The sequence below is a fragment of the Myxine glutinosa genome, chromosome 10 (genome assembly GCF_964187855.1).
Source record: "Myxine glutinosa chromosome 10, kmMyxGlut1.1, whole genome shotgun sequence".
Classification (NCBI taxonomy): domain Eukaryota; kingdom Metazoa; phylum Chordata; class Myxini; order Myxiniformes; family Myxinidae; genus Myxine; species Myxine glutinosa.
Window position 1 is genome coordinate 58359051 of NC_136270.1, and position 20377 is coordinate 58379427.

Consider the following 20377-nt stretch of genomic DNA (forward strand, 5'->3'; position numbering starts at 1 on the left):
TCGAGAAAGGAAAAGGTAACTGTGCACCTAAAGGTAAATAGTGAAGGTTGCCTTCGTTTCCGGTAGAGAAGGTTCATTGGCTTTGGGGTAAGTGCGCCGAGCTTACGTTTCCGGGTGCTCAGTTGGATCCCAGTCCGGGTGAATGTGATCAAGTTCATTAGTTCGTTTGGTCGAAAAGAAGTGAAAAATAGTTTTTACCATCACTCGGGTAAAAGGAGATCTGCATCTCTAGACAGGTATGTACCTGGGTATAGTATACTATACTGTATAGTGACGAAACGTGCTGTTTCCGTTGATACGTTTTGATATTTTCACATCTTCTTTAACTTCGAATTCCCGGTTTTTTTCCAACTCTTTTCATTGATTCTGGTGTCTGCCTTTACTTTTTAATGATAACTACGTCTTTTGCTATTTGAACCCCATAAGGCCCTTCCCTGTATCCTCACAGTTTTCATTTGGTTTGTAGACAAAGTCGAGGTTCATGGAAGAACGAGGTGAGACATCGTGGACACGATACGTAGACATAACATTGGGGGGAGAGAGAAGAGACAAGGAAACAGAGTAATGTAGAAGTTGGGGAAGGTAAGGTGGGTTTACTGATGATGTAAAATATCACCTGTCGGGAAGGATGATGACCCGAGGTGGTGATGGGCCAAGTGGTATTTGGATGATGACCCGAGGTGGTGATGGGACGAGTGGGGTTTGATTGATGACCCGAGGTGGTGATGGGACGAGTGGGGTTTGGATGATAACCTGAGGTGGTGATGCGCCAAGTGGGATTTGGATGATGACCCGAGGTGGTGATGGGACGAGTGGGGTTTGATTGATGACCCGAGGTGGTGATGGGACGAGTGGGGTTTGGATGATAACCTGAGGTGGTGATGCGCCAAGTGGGATTTGGATGATGACCCGAGGTGGTGATGGGACGAGTGGGGTTTGATTGATGACCCGAGGTGGTGATGGGACGAGTGGGGTTTGAATGATGACCCAAGGTGGTGATGGGACGAGTGGGGTTTGATTGATGACCCGAGGTGGTGATGGGACGAGTGGGGTTTGAATGATGACCCAAGGTGGTGATGGGACGAGTGGGGTTTAAATGATGACCCGAGGTGGTGATGGGACGAGTGGGGTTTGAATGATGACCCAAGGTGGTGATGGGACAAGTGGGGTTTGAATGATGACCCAAGATGGTGATGGGACGAGTGGGGTTTAAATGATGACCCGAGGTGGTGATGGGACGAGTGGGGTTTGATTGATGACCCAAGCCCAAGGTGGTAATGGGACAAATGAGATTTTGGTGAAGACACGAGCTCGTGATGGGACGAGTGGGTTTGGGTGATGACCCTGTGTGGTGATAGGATGAGTGGGATTTTGGTGATGGGATGAGTGGGATTTGGGTGATGACTTGAGGTGGTGATGGGATGAGTGGGATTTGGGTGATGACCCATGGTAGTGATGGAATGAGTGGGATTTGAGTGATTTCCCGAGGTTGTGATGGGACCAGTGGGATTGGTATGATGACCCGAGGTGGTGATTGGACAACTGAGATTTGTTTGATGACCTGAGGTGGTGATGGGACTAGTGGGATTTGGGTGATGGCCCGAGGTTGTGATGGGACCAGTGGGATTGGTATGATGACCCAAGGTGGTGATGGGACAACTGAGATTTGTTTGACCTGAAGTAGTGGTGCGATGAGTGGGACTTGGGTGATCACCTGAGGTGGGGATGGGACAAGTGGGATTTGGATGATGACCCGAGGTGGTGATGGGGCGACTGAGATTTTGGTGATGACACAAGCTCGTGATGGGACGAGTGGGTTTGTGTGATGACCCTGTGTGGTGATGGGATTAATGGGATTTGGAAGGTCCCGAGGTGGTGATAGGATGAGTGGGATTTGGGTGACGACCTGAGGTGGTGATGGGATGAGTGAGATTTGGGTGATGACCTGAGGTGGTGATGTGATGAGTGGGATTTGGGTGATGACCTGAGGTGGTGATGTGATGAGTGGGATTTGGGTGATGTCCTGAGGTGGTGATGGGATGAGTGAGATTTGGGTGATGACCTGAGGTGGTGATGTGATGAGTGGGATTTGGGTGATGACCTGAGGTGGTGATGGGATGAGTGAGATTTGGGTGATGACCTGAGGTGATGATGGGATGATTGGGATTTGGATGATGACCTGAGGTGGTGATGGGATGATTGGGATTTGGATGATGACCCGAGGTAGTGATGGAATGAGTGGGATTTGAGCGATTGCCCGAGGTTGTGATGGGAACAGTGGGATTGGTATGATGACCCGAGGTGGTGATTGGACAACTGAGATTTGTTTGATGACCTGAGGTGGTGATGGGACTAGTGGGATTTGGGTGATGGCCCGAGGTTGTGATGGGACCAGTGGGATTGGTATGATGACCCAAGGTGGTGATGGGACAACTGAGATTTGTTTGACCTGAAGTAGTGGTGGGATGAGTGGGACTTGGGTGATGACCTGAGGTGGTGATGGGATGAGTGAAATTTCGGTGATGATGAGGTGGTGATGGGAAGAGTGGTATTTGGATGATAACCTGAGGTGGGGATGGGACAAGTGGGATTTGGATGATGACCCAAGGTGGTAATGGGACAACTGAGATTTTGGTGATGACACAAGCTCGTGATGGGACGAGTGGGTTTGGGTGATGACACTGTGTGGTGATGGGATTAATGGGATTTGGATGGTGACCCGAGGTGGTGATAGGATGAGTGGGATTTGGGTGATGACCTGAGGTGGTGATGTGATGTGTGGGATTTGGGTGATGACCTGAGGTGGTGATGGGATGAGTAAGATTTGGGTGATGACCTGAGGTGATGATGGGATGATTGGGATTTGTATGATGACCCGAGGTGGTAATGGGATGAGTGGGATTTGGATGATGACCCGAGGTGGTGATGGAATGAGTGGGATTTGAGTGATTGCCGGAGGTTGTGATGGGACCAGTGGGATTGGTATGATGATCCAAAGTGGTGATTGGACAACTGAGATTTGTTTGATGACCTGAGGTGGTGATGGGACTAGTGGGATTTGGGTGATGACCCAAGGTTGTGATGTGACGAGTGGGATTGTGATGATGACCAGAGGTGGTGATAATGCATGGCAGTTTGTTCCAGAGGTGGGGAAAAAAGAGGAATGAAAGAGTGAAGGTGAGCAGAAAGCCTTGATTTTGGCAGTTTCACCAGAAGAGGGTTGCTGACATATCTTGTGCGTCCTGCAGGAATGTTTGGGGGACAGAATACAGACAGAGCAGGGGGAGCTAGGCCGGAGAGGAGTCTGTAGAAGACAGAAAGACCACCAACCTGCTTGCGGTGAGACAGAGACACACACAGACACACACACACACACAGACACACACACACACAGACACACACACACACAGACACACACACACAGACACACACACACAGACACACACACACAGACACACACACACAGACACACACACACAGACACAGACACACACAGACACAGACACACACAGACACAGACACACACAGACACACACAGACACACACAGACACACACAGACACACACAGACACACACAGACACACAGAGACACACAGAGACACACAGAGACACACAGAGACACACAGAGACACACACAGACACACACAGACACACACAGACACACACAGACACACACAGACACACACAGACACACACAGACACACACAGACACACACAGACACACAGAGACACACAGCTTCATTGCAGGAGATACCAATGATTCTGAAAGTTTTGGTTTCTACAGCGTGAAGCCGAGCGAGGTGTGAGGCAGGTGCACCAGCCCAGATGGGAGAGCAGTATTCCATAGAGCTGCGGATGAAAGCTTTGTATGTGGTGAGGAGCTCAGAAGTGACCAGAAAGGACATTACACGACGGAGAATGCCCAGACGGTGACTGGCTTTGGAGGCCAGCTTGGCAATGTGGTTTTCCGAGGAAAGATCATGACAGATAGTGAGACACAAAAGCTTGAGTGACGGAACTTCTTCAAGAGGATTATTCAGAAAGTAGATGGGAGGGTTTTCCAGATGGTCTTTTTGGAGAGACAAAGTGAATGTGTGAGATTTGTCAGGATTGAAAGACATGTTCTACTTGTTTGACCAGTTTGTGATATTGTCGAGGTTTGCAGAGAGTGAAGAGGCTGCAGACTGCCGATCTGAGGGTTGAAATATGGAGCGACAGAGAGTGGTGTCGTCAGTAAAGAGATAGAGAGGATTTTCCAGAGTCTGAGAGATCATTAATGAAGACAGGAGAAACACAGGGCCCAGAACACTGCCTTGAGGACCTCCAGCCTGAACAGTAAGAGGAGATGAGAGAATTCCATTTGGAGCCGCATGTTGACTACAACAGGAGAGGAAGTCCGCGAGCCATGCATGGAGTTTGCCATGGATTCCATAGGAGGAGAGTTTGGTGAGCAGGGCGGGGTGCCAGACCATATCCCGAGATGGGACGCACAAGATATTGACACCCCTTGGCCTTTTTCACATTTTGTTGTTGCAGGCTGAATTTTAAAAGGATTAAATTGAGATTTTTTTTGTTACTGATCAACACATACCCCATAATGTCAAAGTGGATTTTTTTTTTTTTTTTTTTTTGAAATCTTCAGAAAAGATCATTGAAGAACTGCCAGCAACTTTCTTCTGGTGAAACTATCGAAATCAAGTCTCTCTGCTCACCTTCACTCTTTCATTCCTCTTTACTCCCGCCTCCGGAACAAACTCCCTCACTTTCTTCAATCCCACTCCTCCCTCCAGGTCTTTAAAACAGCTGTTCACCACCATCTCTTATCTTCCCCCATCCAACACCTTGATCTTTTCTACCCCCGTTAATTCTCCCCCTAGATCCACTTTTTTGAAATACCGACCTCTTTCCTGGAAGTCCTAGCAGTGTCCATGTGTTTTATACCTCTCCCACCCCCACCCCTTTTCCCCTGCCTCCTCCTCCCAAGCCCTCTCCCTCCCACAAATCTCCCGATGTCCCTGTTCTCTGCTGTTCTTCTGTGCTTCCCTCTCTCTCCCCATCTTGTCTCCCGCTCCCTTTATTATGTGTTTTATGTGTCTGTTTATGTTTTTTGTAATGTTAGATCTTACATGAGCCTCAATTTTTGTATACAATGTTTTTTTGTTTTTTTTTTTTAATTGAAAAACAGAAATATCCAATTTACATTAGTATTCAGTCCCCCGAGTCACTACTTCGTAGAGGCGCCTTTGGCAGTGATTACAGCTTCGAGACTTCTTGGGTTTGCCTGTATCAGCTTCACACATCTGGATTTGGGGTGTTTGTCCCATTCTTCCTTACAGATTTCCCCAAGCTCTGTCAAGTTGGATGGGGAGCGTCGGTGAACAGCAATCTTCAAGTCTTTCCACAGATTCTCAATGGGATTCAAGTCTGGGATTTGGCTGGGCCACTCAAGGACTTTCACGTTTGTGGGCTGAAGCCATTCTAGTGTTGCTTTGGCTGTATGTTTGGGGTCATTGTCCTGGTGGAACTTCAATCTTCACCGCAGTCTAAGGTCTTTTTCACTCTGACGCAGGTTATTATAAAGGGTTTGCCTGTATTTGGCTTCATTCTTTGTTCCCTCTATCCTTACAAGTCTCCCTGTCCCTGCTACTGAAAAGCATCCCCATAGCATGATGCTGCCACCATGCTTCATGGTAGTGATGGTGTTAGATGGTTGATGAGCTGTGCTCGGTCTCCCCCAGACATAGCAGTTTGCATTGTGGACAAAGAGTTCAATTTTCATCTTATCACATCACAGAGTCTTTGACCTCATGCTCTTATAGTCTTTCTCGTGCCTTTTTGCAAACTCCAGGTGTGCTTGTCATGTGCCTTTTTCTCAAGAGTGGCTTCCATCTGGGCACTCTCCCATAAAGCCTAGATTTCTGAAGGGCCACAGAGAAAGTTCTGAAGGTCCCTCCTGCAGGTTCTCCCATCTCGGCCAAGAAACTCTGTAGTTTTGTCATTGGTCATTGGTCATTGCGTCTGGATAGTTCCATATTCTTTCCAATTCCTAATAATGGAGGTCACTTTGCTCTTGAGAACTTTCAACACTCGAGAAATTGTTTTACACCCTTCCCCAGATCTCTGCCTCCTCACAATTCTATCTCAAAGTTCTACATACAGTTCCTTGGACTTCATGGTAGAGTTTCTGCTCGGACATGCACTGTCAACTGTGGGACCTTTGATAGAAAGGTGTGTGTCTCACCAAATCATGTCCAATCAATGGAATTGGCCACAGGTAGACTCCAATTAAGTTGAAGAGAGATCTCAGGGATGATCAATGGAAAATGAAATTGTATGCACCTGAGCTCAATTTTGGAGTGCCATAGCAAAGGGGTTGAATACTTATTGACTCAAGATATTTCAGCTTTTCATTTTTAATTATTTTGGAAAAAAGTAGTCATGAAGAAATGACTGACACTGACATTATGGGTTTTTATGTGTAGATCGGTGATTTAAAAATTGCAATTTAATCCATTTTAAATTTAAGCTGCAACACAACAAGATGTCAAAAAAGTCAAGGGGTGTGAATATTTTCTGAAGGCACGTGATATGTCAAGGGAGACAGTTCTGATTTCCTGTTTGGCATTGAGGACCTCCATCCATTGTTGAGACAGCAGAAGCAGCATGTCGAGAAGAATGACCTGGTCTGAATCCAAATTGATGATCCGAGATCAAGCCATTGGGGAAGAGGACGGATTTAATATCAGAAGCGATGATGGATTTCATGACCTTGCTGATAATTGGGAGCAGGCCGATTGGTCGGTAGTTGCAAGGATCTATTTTTGCACCTTTTTTGTGTAAAGCGGTGATGTTGGCTGATTTCCAAGCTGATGGCAGATGACCTTGAGCAAAAGGGAGAGTGAAGAGAACAGAGAGAGGGTGAGATAGAGCGGCAGAGCAGGATTTTAGGACCTGTGGGCTGATGCCGTCTGGTCCAGTTGCAGAATCAGATTCGAGGTTTGACAGAAACTTCTCCATCTTGTCAGGAGAGAAGGACACAGAGTCCAGGAGCAGCTGGGTTTGACTGGGTATGGTGGGTACAGAGAGAGATGGGTTCGGGACACAAGATTTTGAGGCAAACACAAAGATGAGGCATTCGGCTTTTTCATGTGCGGAGTCAGCTGTGTAGCCGATTGAGGCAAGGGAGGGGATGGAAGTGGAACAAACACCAGAAACAGATTTGACAAGATGCCACCAGGATTTGGAAGAGGGAGACAGGTTTGAGAGTTCAGTCTTGAGAGTAGAGAGTGTTTCCTGGCACTCCTGAGGGTGGACACACACTTGTTCCAGGCTTTGTGAAAGGAAATGAGATTGCCTTACAGGAGGTGAAGGCATGGCTTGCGGACTTTTCTCCACGCATGGCTTGCGGACTTCCTCTCTGGTCGTAGTCAATGTGTGGCCCTGAATGGGTTTCTCTCATCTCCCCTTCCTGTTCAGGCTGGAGTTCCCCAAGGCAGTGTTCTGGGCCCTGTGCTTTTTCTGGTCTTCATCAATGATCTCTCTGACTCTCTTGAAAATCCTCTCTATCTCTTTGCTGATGACTCCACACTCTGCCGCTCCATTCCTCATATCTCAGATCGGCAGTCTGCAGCCTCCTCACTCTCTGCAGACCTGGACAAAATCACAGACTGGGCAAACAAGTGGAACATGTCTTTCAATCCTGACAAATCTCACACTCTCACTATGTCTCTCCAAAAAGACCGACTGGACAAACCTCCCATCTACTTTCTGAACAATCCTCTCCAATATGTTCTGTCACTCAAGCTTTTGGGTCTCGCTATCTTCCATGATATTTCCTGGAAAAACCACATTTCTAAGCTGGCCTCCAAAGCCAGTTGCCGACTGGGCATCCTCTGTCGTGCGAGGTCCTTCCTGGGCACATCTGAGCTCCTCAACACACACAAGGCTTTCATCCGCAGCTCAATGGAATACTGTCCTCCCCTCTGGGCTGGTGCTCCTGCCTCACACCTAGCTCGCCTTCATGCTGTTGAAACCAAAGCTTTCAGAATCATTGGAATCTCCTGCGATGAAGCTAACTCCGAGGGCCTTTCACTCACTCAACGCAGGCAGGTAGGTGGTCTTTCTGTCTTCTACCGACTCCTATCCGGCTTAGCTCCCCCAGCTCTAGCTGTGCTCTGTCCCCCAAATATTCCTACATGTCACACAAGATCTGCCAGTAACCCTCTTGTCGTGAAATTGCCAAAATCAAGACTCGCTGCTCACCTTCACTCCTTCATTTCTCTTTACTCCCGCCTCGGGAACAAACTCCCTCACTCTCTTCAATCCCACTCCTCCCTCCAGGTCTTTAAAACAGCTGTTCACCACAATCTCTTATCTTCCCCCATCCAAAACCTTGATCTCTTCTATCCCCTTAATTCACCCCAAATCCACTTGTTTTTTTGAAATTACGATTTTTTTCTTTCTTGGGAGTTCCAGCAGTGTCCATGTGTTTTATACTTTCCCACCCCCCCCCCCCCCCCCACCCTGCCTTCCCATGCCTACTCCCCCCAAGCCCTCTCCCTCCCACAGATCCTCCTTTGTCCCTGTTCTCTACTGTTGTACTTGTGTGCTTCCCTCTCTCTCCCCATCTTGTCTCCCGCTGCTTTTTTTGTATGCTTTGTGTGTCTGTTTTTTTAATTTTATTTTGGTGATTAATGTTAGCTCTTACACGAGCCTCGATCTTGTATACAAGGAAAAAAAGGGCAAGTTGTTTCATGGCAAGTGCCTCACCACAAGATTCCGTGTACCATGGACGGGATGAAGGATATGACAGCTGAAGATGAGATGGGATAAATCTGTGCATGAGAGAGAGCAATTTACTTTGGAAGAATTCCCAGGATGAGTTGATGTCAGAGGCGGTAGAGATGGGAGACCAGTGCAGATGATTGATGGCTGCTTGAAGACCGTGCCAGTTGGCCTGAGTGAAATGCCAGACTCGTCGACGCTGAGGAGGCTCTCTGAGAACGGCCAGAGATGTCCACTTTAACAAGCAAATGGTTAGATGAACCGATTGGAGCAGAAGAAGAGCAGCAGACATTTGCAGGGAAGTTTGTCATAACCAAGTCCAGAAGAGAAGATGCTCCATTGACAGAGTGACATTGACGATGCTCCATCAGAGGTTGGGAAATTGACATTGTGTCAGTCCCAATGAGTCGCCGAAGTCATTTGCTGAGGTGCTATGGCTGGTGAGAGATGAACCCACACCCAGCCAGCTGGCATGATGAAAATTGAAATCTCCAAATGTGAAGATTTGATGTGGAGGGGTGAGGGGGAGACATAGAAGGGAGAAGGGATAGGGGAGATCTTTGGAGATGATGAGGTGGAAGCTGAGAGAGAGAGGGGAGAGAGAGGAGAGAGAGGAGAGAGAGGAGAGAGGGGGGGAGAAAGTTTTGGAAGGCAGTGGTGGTAGGAGGAAGGAAGTGATTGATTGGAGGTTGTAGAGAGGACATGGAGTGGGATGCTGGTAAGCGATAGGATTGGTTGGATGCTGGCAATTAGAGGAGGGAACAGACAGGGAAGGGTTTGACACTGAAGATGGACAAAAGGAACGATTGATGAATTACAAGCTGGGGTTCTTGACATTTTCAAGTCAGATACATTTTGATGACATTCGAGGACGGGTGATATTGAGGCGAGTTTCGACATTTGAGAAAGGAAGAGCTGTAAGTGTTGGAATGATTGAAGGATTTATTTGAAAGCAGCCTTTCAAGAGGAAGAATCAGAGTGAATTATCATGGAATAGTAAATTGAACACAGGAGGAAGAGGAAGTTTAAACATTTTAAAAGGCACCATTTAAAGTATTTACTTCTTATTTGTTTTGACTTCTCGTCACATTGACAGGAAATATTGTTGTGTTTAAGTTGGCTAATTCATTGAGCTCTCTGAAAGATAGTAGTGCTCTGCTGTTGAGGATTGTGACCTTGGCCTCATTGTTTGGAACTTTTCAAAGTATGAAACTCGTACCTTCAAATTCACAGTATTAAAATATCCTGTTGCTAATGTTCTCTGCTGTGACTTGTCTGTTTTGTCGGTTTAGGAACAGCTTCACAGTATGTTCAGCTTTGAGGGAGATTTTAGGACCAAACCCAAGGTCTCACTTGGAGGAGCCAGCAAACAGGTCGGTCTCATTACTTTTTGTAACCTGGGAATTTTGTGCTTTTAATGTGAAAATTTAGCGTCTTTGCTATACGATCAATGCTACTCTTATCTGCTATATAAGAGAGCCGTTGGTCTGTATCATAATTTTTCTCAGGGATGGCTAAACGGATCTTCGTCAAACGTTCAGAGGTTCATCAATGACTGCCTGGAAGTGTTTTAGGCAAAGAAAATAAATTGAAAAAAAAAAAAGTTCGTTTTTTTGGATTTAAAAAAAATCGCTCTATAGTGCCGAAGCCTTTTTGATTAAGGACAGTTATATACAAGTACACATTCGCATAAATAAATACAAAACAATCAGCCGACATTTGAACACAAATAATAAAACAATTCCGGAAGCGGTCGAAGTTGGTGATGACTCTAGACTACGGATTTTTATGTTAAGAAAATAGGCCTTTTATGTTTTGAAAAGCGGAAATTTTTTTTTTTAATGTGAAAAAATCCCGAAATATTTTTTTCCCCCGTTTTATTCATTTTTTATTATTACCAAGTTTTTCAGAAATCAGTCAAAAAAAGAACAAAAAATGGTAAGCTTTTTCCTGCACAACATTAAGCACTCTGGGCTAGTAAACAGGTAAAAAATGACGTTCAGGTACCTTTATTGCAACCGCATTGATAAGTAGAGGACTAGAAGAAATTGACAAGACCCTTTTAGGAATGGTTAAAGTAGGTGTTTGAAATCATTATCTTGGTAATGTTCTCCTTGGTGAGGCGGTGTCGGCGGTCGGTGAGGACGTTTCTGTAGACGGAGAAGGACCTTTCCACGTCGACGCTGACGATGGGGCAGTACCTCAAGAGGGGGATGTCAGCAAGCTTGACTCCAGCCAGCACACCAACCTCAGATCCGTGCTGATCTCCATCCAGGATCAAAGCCACTGTCCTCAGCACACCAATGTCGGGATTGCGCTGCAGCACCGCCTTGAACTTGGTGAGCAGGATCTCCTTACGGCAGCCTCGGATCTTTTCGAGCTCCTCCTTGGCCTGATCAAGGAGCTGGAAAGCCTTGGTCAGCTCCATGCCGGCCTCCTCCAGCTGCTTAAGGATCTTCGGGATGAACGACACGTGGGCATTTAAGAAGACCAAACTGAGCTTGATGTCCGCCTTTCCGAACAGGTCCTTGGCACTCCGGATTGCCATCGCGTCGTCATCGTTCAGCTGGTCCACAATGTCCTTGACGGCCTCGAAGTGCTCGGCGTAAAACACCGCGGCGTCGATCCACGTCCCCCACCGAGTCAGAATGGGCTCCGGGGGGAGAGAAAGATTGGGCTGCTGCTCCTTCCAAAAGACAACACGCGACGGGGCTTTGACGAACACCTTCTTCGTCGTGGCAATCAGGTCGTTAACGTCCTTGAACATTTCTCGGACTGTCTCGCAGACACGGTGGAGCGCGTGGGCAACGCAAGTCACATGCAGCAAGTCCGGGAAGAGTTCCTTCAGGGCATGGCCGGCCTTGATCATATAGGCCGCGGCGTCGCTGACGAGGACCTTGAGGCACTCCGGCTTGAAATCAGGCCAAAGATAGCGCAGCGTGTCATTGACTGCACGCACGATCTCCCCGGAGTTGGTCTTCTCCAGAAACATGCACTGGACGAGGTGGGGACGAAAGTACCCCTCCTTGGACAAGCGTCCCGCGATGATGTTGGCCACATATCGACCTGCCGAATCGGTCGTCTCGTCGACGGACAGCCAGATGGGCTGCTGTCCGAGGTCGGCACGGATCCCCGCCAAGGCCTCGTCGTAGCACTTGTCGAGGTAGTGCTTTCGAATCCAGCTTTCATCAGGGATCTGGAGAGTGATGTGCTTCTCCAGGAACGACCGGAGGGCAGGGTTTTCCAATTTCGACCATGGGATGCCAGCGGCCAGCATGGCCTGGCACAGCTCCTGAGCCACGACGTCGCACTTGTGCCTCTTTCCGCCACCAAAGTCCTCCATGGTGGCTTGCGTGACCGTCCTCTTCTTCTTCAAGGCCAAGTTGCTCTTGTGGCGGTCTCCTCGGACATGTTGGGCCAGCTCAGACTTCTGCTTCGCCCGGAAAGTCTTTTCACAAGCTCGACAGAAAGCCGTGTCACTCGACACGTACTTGAAGGTGGCCCAATCGCCGCCAGCGTTGAATTCCTTCAGCCACTTGTCACGAAGAGCAGCACTCATCTTGATAGGAGACTTGTTCACACTTTGTGTACACTCTCTCACTGTAGTTCACTGCTGTACACGCTGGGGACGCAACGCACGCAAGTGGACGCAACGTTTTGTTTTTGAGATCGATCGCAATTAAAAATTTCGATCGCAGTTTAAAATTTCGAAAAATTCCCTAATTTTTTTTAGCGTTGCCAGACATTTTTGACCAAAAAGGGCAGTTTATTTTATTTTTCCCGAAAAAGGGCGAAATTCTTTTTTTCTCCGAAAATAGCAAAATAATTTTGTTGCGTGCAAAAAAGCCGTTTTATGTGAAAAAATATTTTTTATTTTTTCACATAAAAATCCGATGTGCAGTGATGAGGCTTCTACTTCCTTCTGAACGTCATCAAACTTAACTCAGAAACGTGATGAACGGCACGTTCAGCAGCATATATTCAACGGAAAGGTGAAATGATGATTTGACATTTGTGATGCATTCTGATTTGGATGTAATTGCTTTTCCATATTTGCCCTCATTTCAAATATGTTAATGTTTCTTTTTCGCTTGAGCAACGCCGGGTCCTTCAGTTATAAACGTTTTTATACTTTACTCGTGGTACAAATACAGCAATACCCCGTTTTACGCCATTTCGACCAACGTCAAATCCGACTTTACGCCACTCTTCTAGAGTAACTTTCAGTTCAGCGAACGTCATTATGTGCGACTTTACGTCACTCCGACATCATAATAGGAGGACATGAAAAAAAAATATTTAAAATAAATAAAATAGTACATAAAAATTAACAATAAAAGAAGCTAAAAAAACAGTTTAAAATACAATAAAAAGCACATTAAAATATTTTAAAAATGTACGTATACGTACGCATAGCTGCTGGTTCTCATTCAAAACAAAGGCGACGCCATATGCATTTTGTCCTGTGCTGTGGTCGCGTGCTTGCTTTGCCTTTCGCTGTTATTTTTGTGATTATTCCTTTACTGTGTAAAACAACCAACGCAACGTGGCAACGGCGAAACATGACGACGATGCCGGCTCGGGTGACCGTGTCATGCCTCGAGCCGGGGTGCCTCGTCAGGCACCTCGCCGGCATCCGGCGTCGACAAACCGATTGACGTGTTCATGTGCACATGTGCATGGATTTGCAAATGCTTGCCTGTACGTCGTCGTTTCTGCGTATATCGCATCGTCCAAAAAAAAAAGAAGTCGAGCAACTTCGGCTGCTCGAGGAAAGACGGGGCACGCCTACGACTAGGAGGCGAGCGTCCATCCCCGGGGCGGCCGGGTTCAGGGAATCCTGAGCTAGTTCGTTCGTCACAGACGACACGACCACCGGCGAAACTGCTCGGACACGTTGGGTAAAGCACGCCGTGGTGAAGCGGGCCGCGGAGCCACTCGGCACACAAGCCCGCTCACGGTCGACACGTTCGTGCCGGTCACCCTGTTCGAGGAGAAGACCCGACCGATAGAAAACAACGGAGGGACTCCCGACGGGAAGCGGCAAAGATTCAAGGTGAAGCCGCAGCCTCCTCCAGTTATTTAGTCTAGTTTTACGGTGTTTGTCTTCATTTTAAGGCATTACGCCCGGTTTGCGTCAAAAACCGAGTTACGTCACGGCTTATGGAACCAATTAATGACGTAGGCCGGAGTATTGCTGTACAACTTTGGGGTGTAACATAGGCTATGTGGCCACGGCCTCATTTGGGGGTGTGAGGGACTGGGAGAGGAGCATAAATTATATATGTAAATGTGTACCATGTAGCGCCACCTGGTGATGGTGGCAGAGGGTATTACAATTTCCCTTTTTACCTGTGATGACTGATGACTCTGATGTGAGAGGGTAACTGATGTTATGAACCACTCTTTGCACGGCAAAATTTTTCCTCCTTTCCTCCGCCCCCCTCCCCCACCCCCAAAGATGTATATGTGGTGTATCTTTCCCCTCCCTCTCCCCTCACCTCCTCCTCCCCTCCCCCTTCCACTTCCTTCCTCACCTGCTTTCCCTCCCTCCTCACCTCCTCCTCCTCTCCCCTCTTTCATTATCTGCTTACCACCCCCCCCCCCCCCCTTCTGCTGGGTACTGCTGCCAGTTTTTCATAAAATACAGGTATTGCTTTTATCGTTTACTTTATGTACTTGCACTTGCACTTGCAGTTCTAATGCAGAACAAGCAGAATATTTGAGCTGTCATTTGTTTTCTTCTGCAGGAGGAGAAGTCATCACTCCTGAGCCGAACATTAGATGAGAGGCGGAAGAGAGAGGTTAGTTGTGTTGCATGTTTTAGCAATGGTAAATACATCATTAAAATGCAAACCAAATAAGAAAGAGCAATCGGAGATTGCAGATTCTCGCCAGGACGTGTTTTTAGTGTTTTTTTTTTAAGGCTTTTGTGTTTAACAAATATGGCGGCCGAACCACGTGACCGAGACGTCCTCATTATTTATTTATTTTCCACCAATTTATCCCTGGATGACGTTCAATATCAATGCTCAATAAATTTCATCTTGATTGGATGAAGTTTTGTACTTGTCAAATTATGACATCATAATGGAGGCACCGGTGACATCATCAATACCTCCGCCACCAAAGGTGGATGGAGGTTATGTTTTCACCCCTGTTTGTTACTTGCAAAATCGAAGATTTTTCAAGTATATTGGTCGGTTGTGTTTGTGACTCTGTTAGTTTGTCACCGGCCTACAGGTCACAATTTTCAACCGATCTTCACCAAACTTCACCAAGTGGTAGAGTTGGTCAAATGCCAGAAGCCTATTGTTTTTGGGGTCAATAGGTCAAAAGGTCAACATAGGCCAAAGGTCACCAACTTTGCTAAATTTCTAAAATCCTCTTTTCATCCGATTGACTTGAAATTTGAAGACCACTTGCATATCTGGTCATTGAATTCAACCACCAAGAATTTTTGAAGTCAACATTGGCCAAATGGTCAACATAGGCCAAATTTCTAAAATCCTCAATTTTCATCCAATTGACTTGAAATTTGGAGAGGACTTGCACATCTGGTCACTGAATTCAACCACCAACTATTCTTGAGGTCAACATAGGCCAAATGGTCAACATAGGCCAAATTTCTAAAATCCTCAAATTTCATCCAATTGACTTGAAATTTGAAAAGGACGTGCATATCTCGTCACTGAATTCAACCACAAATTATATTTTAGGTGAACATAGGCCAAAAGGTCAACATAGGCCAAATTTCTAAAATCCTCAATTTTCATCCAATTGACTTGAAATTTGAAGACGACTTGCATATCTGGTCACTGAATTCAACCACCAAGTACCTTTGAGGTCAACATAGGCCAAAAGGTCAACATAGGCCAAATTTCTAAAATCCTCAATTTTCATCCAATTGACTTGAAATTTGAAGAGGACTTGCATATCTGGTCACTGAATTCAACCACAAACTATATTTGATGTCAACATAGGCCAAAAGGTCAACATAGGCCAAATGGTCAACATACGCCAAATTTCTAAAATCCTCAATTTTCATCCGATTGACTTGAAATTTGAAGAGGACTTGCATATCTCGTCACTGAATTCAACCACCTAGTATATTTGAGGTCAACATCGGAAGGTCAACATAGGCCACATTTCTAAAATCCTAAATTTTCATCTAATTGATGTGAAATTTGAAGAGGACTTGCATATCTGGTTACTGAATTCAACACCAAGTATTTTTGAGGTCACCATAGGCCAAAAGGTCAACATAGGCCATCATGTATCATTGGAAAACTTTTGGGGGATGGTGGATTTTGCAAGTATCGTGCTACGCATGACGTCTTCTTTGTTTGTTTGTTTGTGAAAAAAATATCTCAAAGTTGTGGACGGTTTCGGACGAAATTTGGCAGAGATGTAGCGTATGTGACAAGGATGAAATGATTAGATTTTGGTGAAGATCTGGATTCGGATCCGGCTAGTCGAATTTTTTAAGTGATTCTTCACCATTGGGAGATGGGGCCAAAAACGATACATAGCAGGATATCTCAAAACGTTGTGGACGGATTGGGACGAAACTTGGTGGATCCATTTGGTGTCTGACAAGGACGATTCGATTCCATTTTGGATTTTGGTGAACATCTGAATATGAATTCGGATATGAGAATTATTTAATTTTTAAGTGATTCTTCGCCATTGTGTGATAGGGCTAAAACCAACATATAGCAGGATATCTCAAAAAGTTATGGACGGATTTGGACGAAGCTTGGTGGACAGGTTTGTGTGTGTTGACAAGGAAGAATCCATTCAATTTTGGTGAAGATGCGCATCTGAATCCAGCTAGTAGAATTTGTTTAAGTGATTATTCACCATTGAGTGATATGGCCAACCAGGTGGAGGTATACTCTCTACTGAGGGCCGTTCTAGTTGACATATGTTATTCTCCATGGAGAGTTCTTCACAATGAGCTATATCTCAATTTTCTCTATGTAGCGCTTTCGGAGACATGGAGGTGCAAAGTTTTTCGGTTTTTCCAAGATGGCGCCCGTACCATGTGACCGATGTCATAATTATCATTAGAAAATTATATAGGAGGAGGTGCACCTATGGTGAAGATTTCCTGTCAATCGGACCAACGGTTGCAGAGAGTCATATTTATTATGTACAGACAGACAGACAGACAGACAGACAGACAGATATCCATTCAAACCTGGTTTACACAAAAAAGGTGCAAAAACAGATCCTTGCAACAACAGACCAATCAGCCTGCTCCCAATCATCAGCAAGGTCATGGAATCGATTATCGCTTTTGATATTAAATCCATCCTCTTCTCCCATGGCTTTATCTTTGATCATCAATTTGGATTCAGACCTGGTCATTCTACTCTGGACTTGCTGCATTCGCTGTCTCCACAATGGATGTCCTCAATGCCAGACAAGAAATCAGAGCTGTCTCCCTTGATATATCTCGCCTTCGATACGGTCTGGCACCCTGATCTGCTCGCCAAACTCTCCTCCTATGGTATCCATGGAAACCTCCACGCATGGCTTGCGGACTTCCTCTCTGGTCGTAGACAACGTGTGGCCCTGAATGGGTTTCTCTCATCTCCCCTTCCTGTTCAGGCTGGAGTTCCCCAAGGCAGTGTTCTGGTCCTTGTGCTTTTTCTGGTCTTCATCAATGATCTCTCCGACTCTCTGGAAAATCCTCTATCTCTTTGCTGATGACTTCACTCTCTGCTGCTCCATACCTCATCGCTCAGATCGGCAGTCTGCAGCTTCTTCACTCTCTGCAGACCTGAACAAAATCAAAGACTGGTGAAACAAGTGGAACATGTCCTTCAATCCTGACAAATCTCACACTCTCACAATGTTTCTCCAAAAAGACCGGCTGGACAACCCTCCCATCTACCTTCTCAACAATCCTCTCCAATAAGTTCTGTCACTCAAGCTTTTGGGTCTTGCTATCTGCCATGAAACCACATTTCCAAGCTGGCGTCCAAAGCCAGTCGCCGTCTGGGCATCCGACGTCATGTGAAGTCCTTCCTTGGCACACCTGAGCTCCTCACCACATACAATGCTTTCATCCGCAGCTCAATGGAATACTGTTCTCCCCTCTGGGCTGGTGCTCCTGCCTCACAACTTGCTTGGCTTCACGTGGTTGAATTCAGAATTCATCATTGGACTCTCCCACGATGAAGCTGATTCTGAGGGCCGTTCTCTCTCTCTCACCGCAGGCAGGTAGTTGGTCTTTCTGTCTTCTACTGACTCCTCTCCGGCCTAGCTCCACCTTTTCTATCTGTGCTCTTTCCCCCAAATATTACTGCAGGACGCACAGGATCTGCCAGCAACCCTCTTCTGGTGAAACTGCCAAAATCAAGACTTCCTGCTCACCTTCACTCCTTCATTCCTCTTTTCTCCCGCCTCTGGAACAAACTTCCACATTCTCTTCAATCCCTCTCCTCCCTCCAGGTCTCTAAAACAGCTGTTCACCACCATCTCTTATCTTCCCCCATCTTTTCTATCCCTGTTAATACACCCCAAATCCACCTCTTCAAATTCCATTTTCTTTCCTGAAAGCCACTGTAGTGTCCGTCTTGTTTTATCCCGTGTACCCTGCCCCAGCCCTCTCCCTTCCACAGATCTCCTGATGTCCCTGTTCTCTACTGTTGTTGTGCTTTCCTCTCCCCACACACCTCCTGCCCCCACTCACTTGGCTCCTGCTCCCTTTATTCTATGTTCTATGTGTTAGCTCTTACACAAGCCTCAACTTGGTATACCAAAAAAAAATGCGGGCAAGAAAGGAAAGGCTCACTGGAACTGATGTATGTTGCTGTGTGGCCGATGTATCTCATTGTATGGTTGGTTTGGTCTCCTTCCCTGCCTGAGCGCTCATTCCACTCTGTTTTCCGAACATTCCGTTCCACCAAGCAAGCAACGGAACTCCAACCAGGCCTAAACAGAAAGCGACCAACCCACGCGTGGAACGCTGGAATGCTCTGCCTTCTGTACATCCCAGGAGGGGTGGAATTTGGTGGCCTTCATACCTGTGGTTGCTGGGAGTAAATGTCATGCTCCACCTCTTGTGTCCCGAGCACGGTGTGCCCATTGGTCCAGACTTTTCTCCTCGTGACATCACACTCCTTCTGAGACAGCTACCTTGAAAATTGCCCCAGTTGACCCTGTGGTGGGCAATGCACACCTGCTTCCGAATTATCATGGGGGCAGACATGATGCTCCCTCGTGTCCGCACAAACGCCTGGCGAAGGCGCTGCTGACAGCAGGCTGGAAAAGCAGAGTGATTGCTACTGGCAGGAAAGCATTACACAATGGAAGGCACAGGTTGTAATTGTGCGTAACAAAGCTTCGGTGGTGGCAGAGCTGGGCTCGAGCTGCGAGCTTAGCGAGCAAACGCTATAAATGTATTTGGGGCAGGCGGGGTGGTGATTGCTGGCAGTGAACCATAAGGTGGTTGAGGTGGCTGCTTCTGGTTGTGTTTGTTGTTGCTCTTGCGGTGATGCTTTATTGCCTGGCAACGGCGGGTCCGAAAGGCGAGCGAGTGCTGGAAAGCGAGCTTGGATGTTGTGAAGAAGAAACGAGGAATAGTGGTTGAAGCAAGCAGGGTTGTTATCGCTGGCAGCAAATGAATCGCAGTGAAATGCTCGTTTGGTTTGCGGCTCGTGCGCTGCAGTGCAGAGTGGCAGTTTGCTTTTTGCGGGATGAATATTGGAATTGTGTGTGCTTTGAAGGGAGTGGTCGCTCGGTAGTTGAAAAGTAAGTGGATGATGGGGGGAAAATCTACCTGATCTCACACAACGCACCCATCCCCTTTTTAAGCCCACACACAAAAGAGAGGGCTCTGGCTGGAACATGTAATAATGAAATAACTAACTCTGCAACCACTGCTTGTTATGCCATTGCCATGGGGTGATAGTTTGCAGAGCCGTGACAACATTGATTGTTACAATCCTGTTTATTTATATATTATTTATAATACAGTATTTTCCTTTTCTTTTTTTTTGAAATGGAAGCACTCTCTTTGCCTGCTTTGTTCTGTTTGGCATTGGTGCAGCACTTCGTCATGGCCTTTTAAATACTGGACTGTTATTATGATTTTTAGCTTTGTGGTGTACATTTGTGACAGGATGAACGACGTCGGCAGAGGAATGCTGTGGTTATCCAGTCGTTTGTCCGGGGCTGCATCACGCGTTGCAAACAGGTGTTTTTCCTGCAATTTGTGCTCAAGTTGTCATTGCATTATCATATGTACCAAACTCATTTGAACATTACATTATCATATGTACCAAACTCATTTGAACATTACATTATCATATGTACCAAACTCATTTGAACATTACATTATCATATGTACCAAACTCATTTGAACATTACATTATCATATGTATCCAACTCATTTGAACATTACATTATCATATTTACCCAACTCATGTGAACATTACATTATCATATGTACCAAACTCATTTGAACATTACATTATCATATTGTCGCGCAACTCCGGTTAACACCAGAGTCGTGGATAGCCTAAACGGTCTTATTCGGAGGCAACTACCAAACACGGATTCGGCTATATGTCGCGCGGGA

General features: G+C 46.3%; 1 protein-coding gene across 5 annotated transcripts in view; it reads left to right on the top strand.

Moving 5' to 3' along the window:
- Positions 1-64: 64 nt before the first annotated feature.
- The window catches only part of UBE3C (ubiquitin protein ligase E3C), a 173350-nt gene continuing 153037 nt past the window's right edge, over positions 65-20377 (top strand). The window contains exons 1-5 of one of the 5 annotated variants that reach the window (XM_078785705.1): positions 65-236; positions 3249-3339; positions 10077-10157; positions 14535-14588; positions 19919-19993. In XM_078785705.1, coding sequence (XP_078641831.1) covers positions 10092-10157; positions 14535-14588; positions 19919-19993 — 195 coding nt within the window. In that variant the 5' untranslated portion in view covers positions 65-236; positions 3249-3339; positions 10077-10091. Of the gene's footprint in view, positions 237-477; positions 495-3248; positions 3340-10076; positions 10158-14534; positions 14589-19894; positions 19994-20377 lie in introns of those variants that run through there. The other 4 variants (XM_078785708.1, XM_078785704.1, XM_078785707.1 and 1 more) reach the window with 4 other exon arrangements.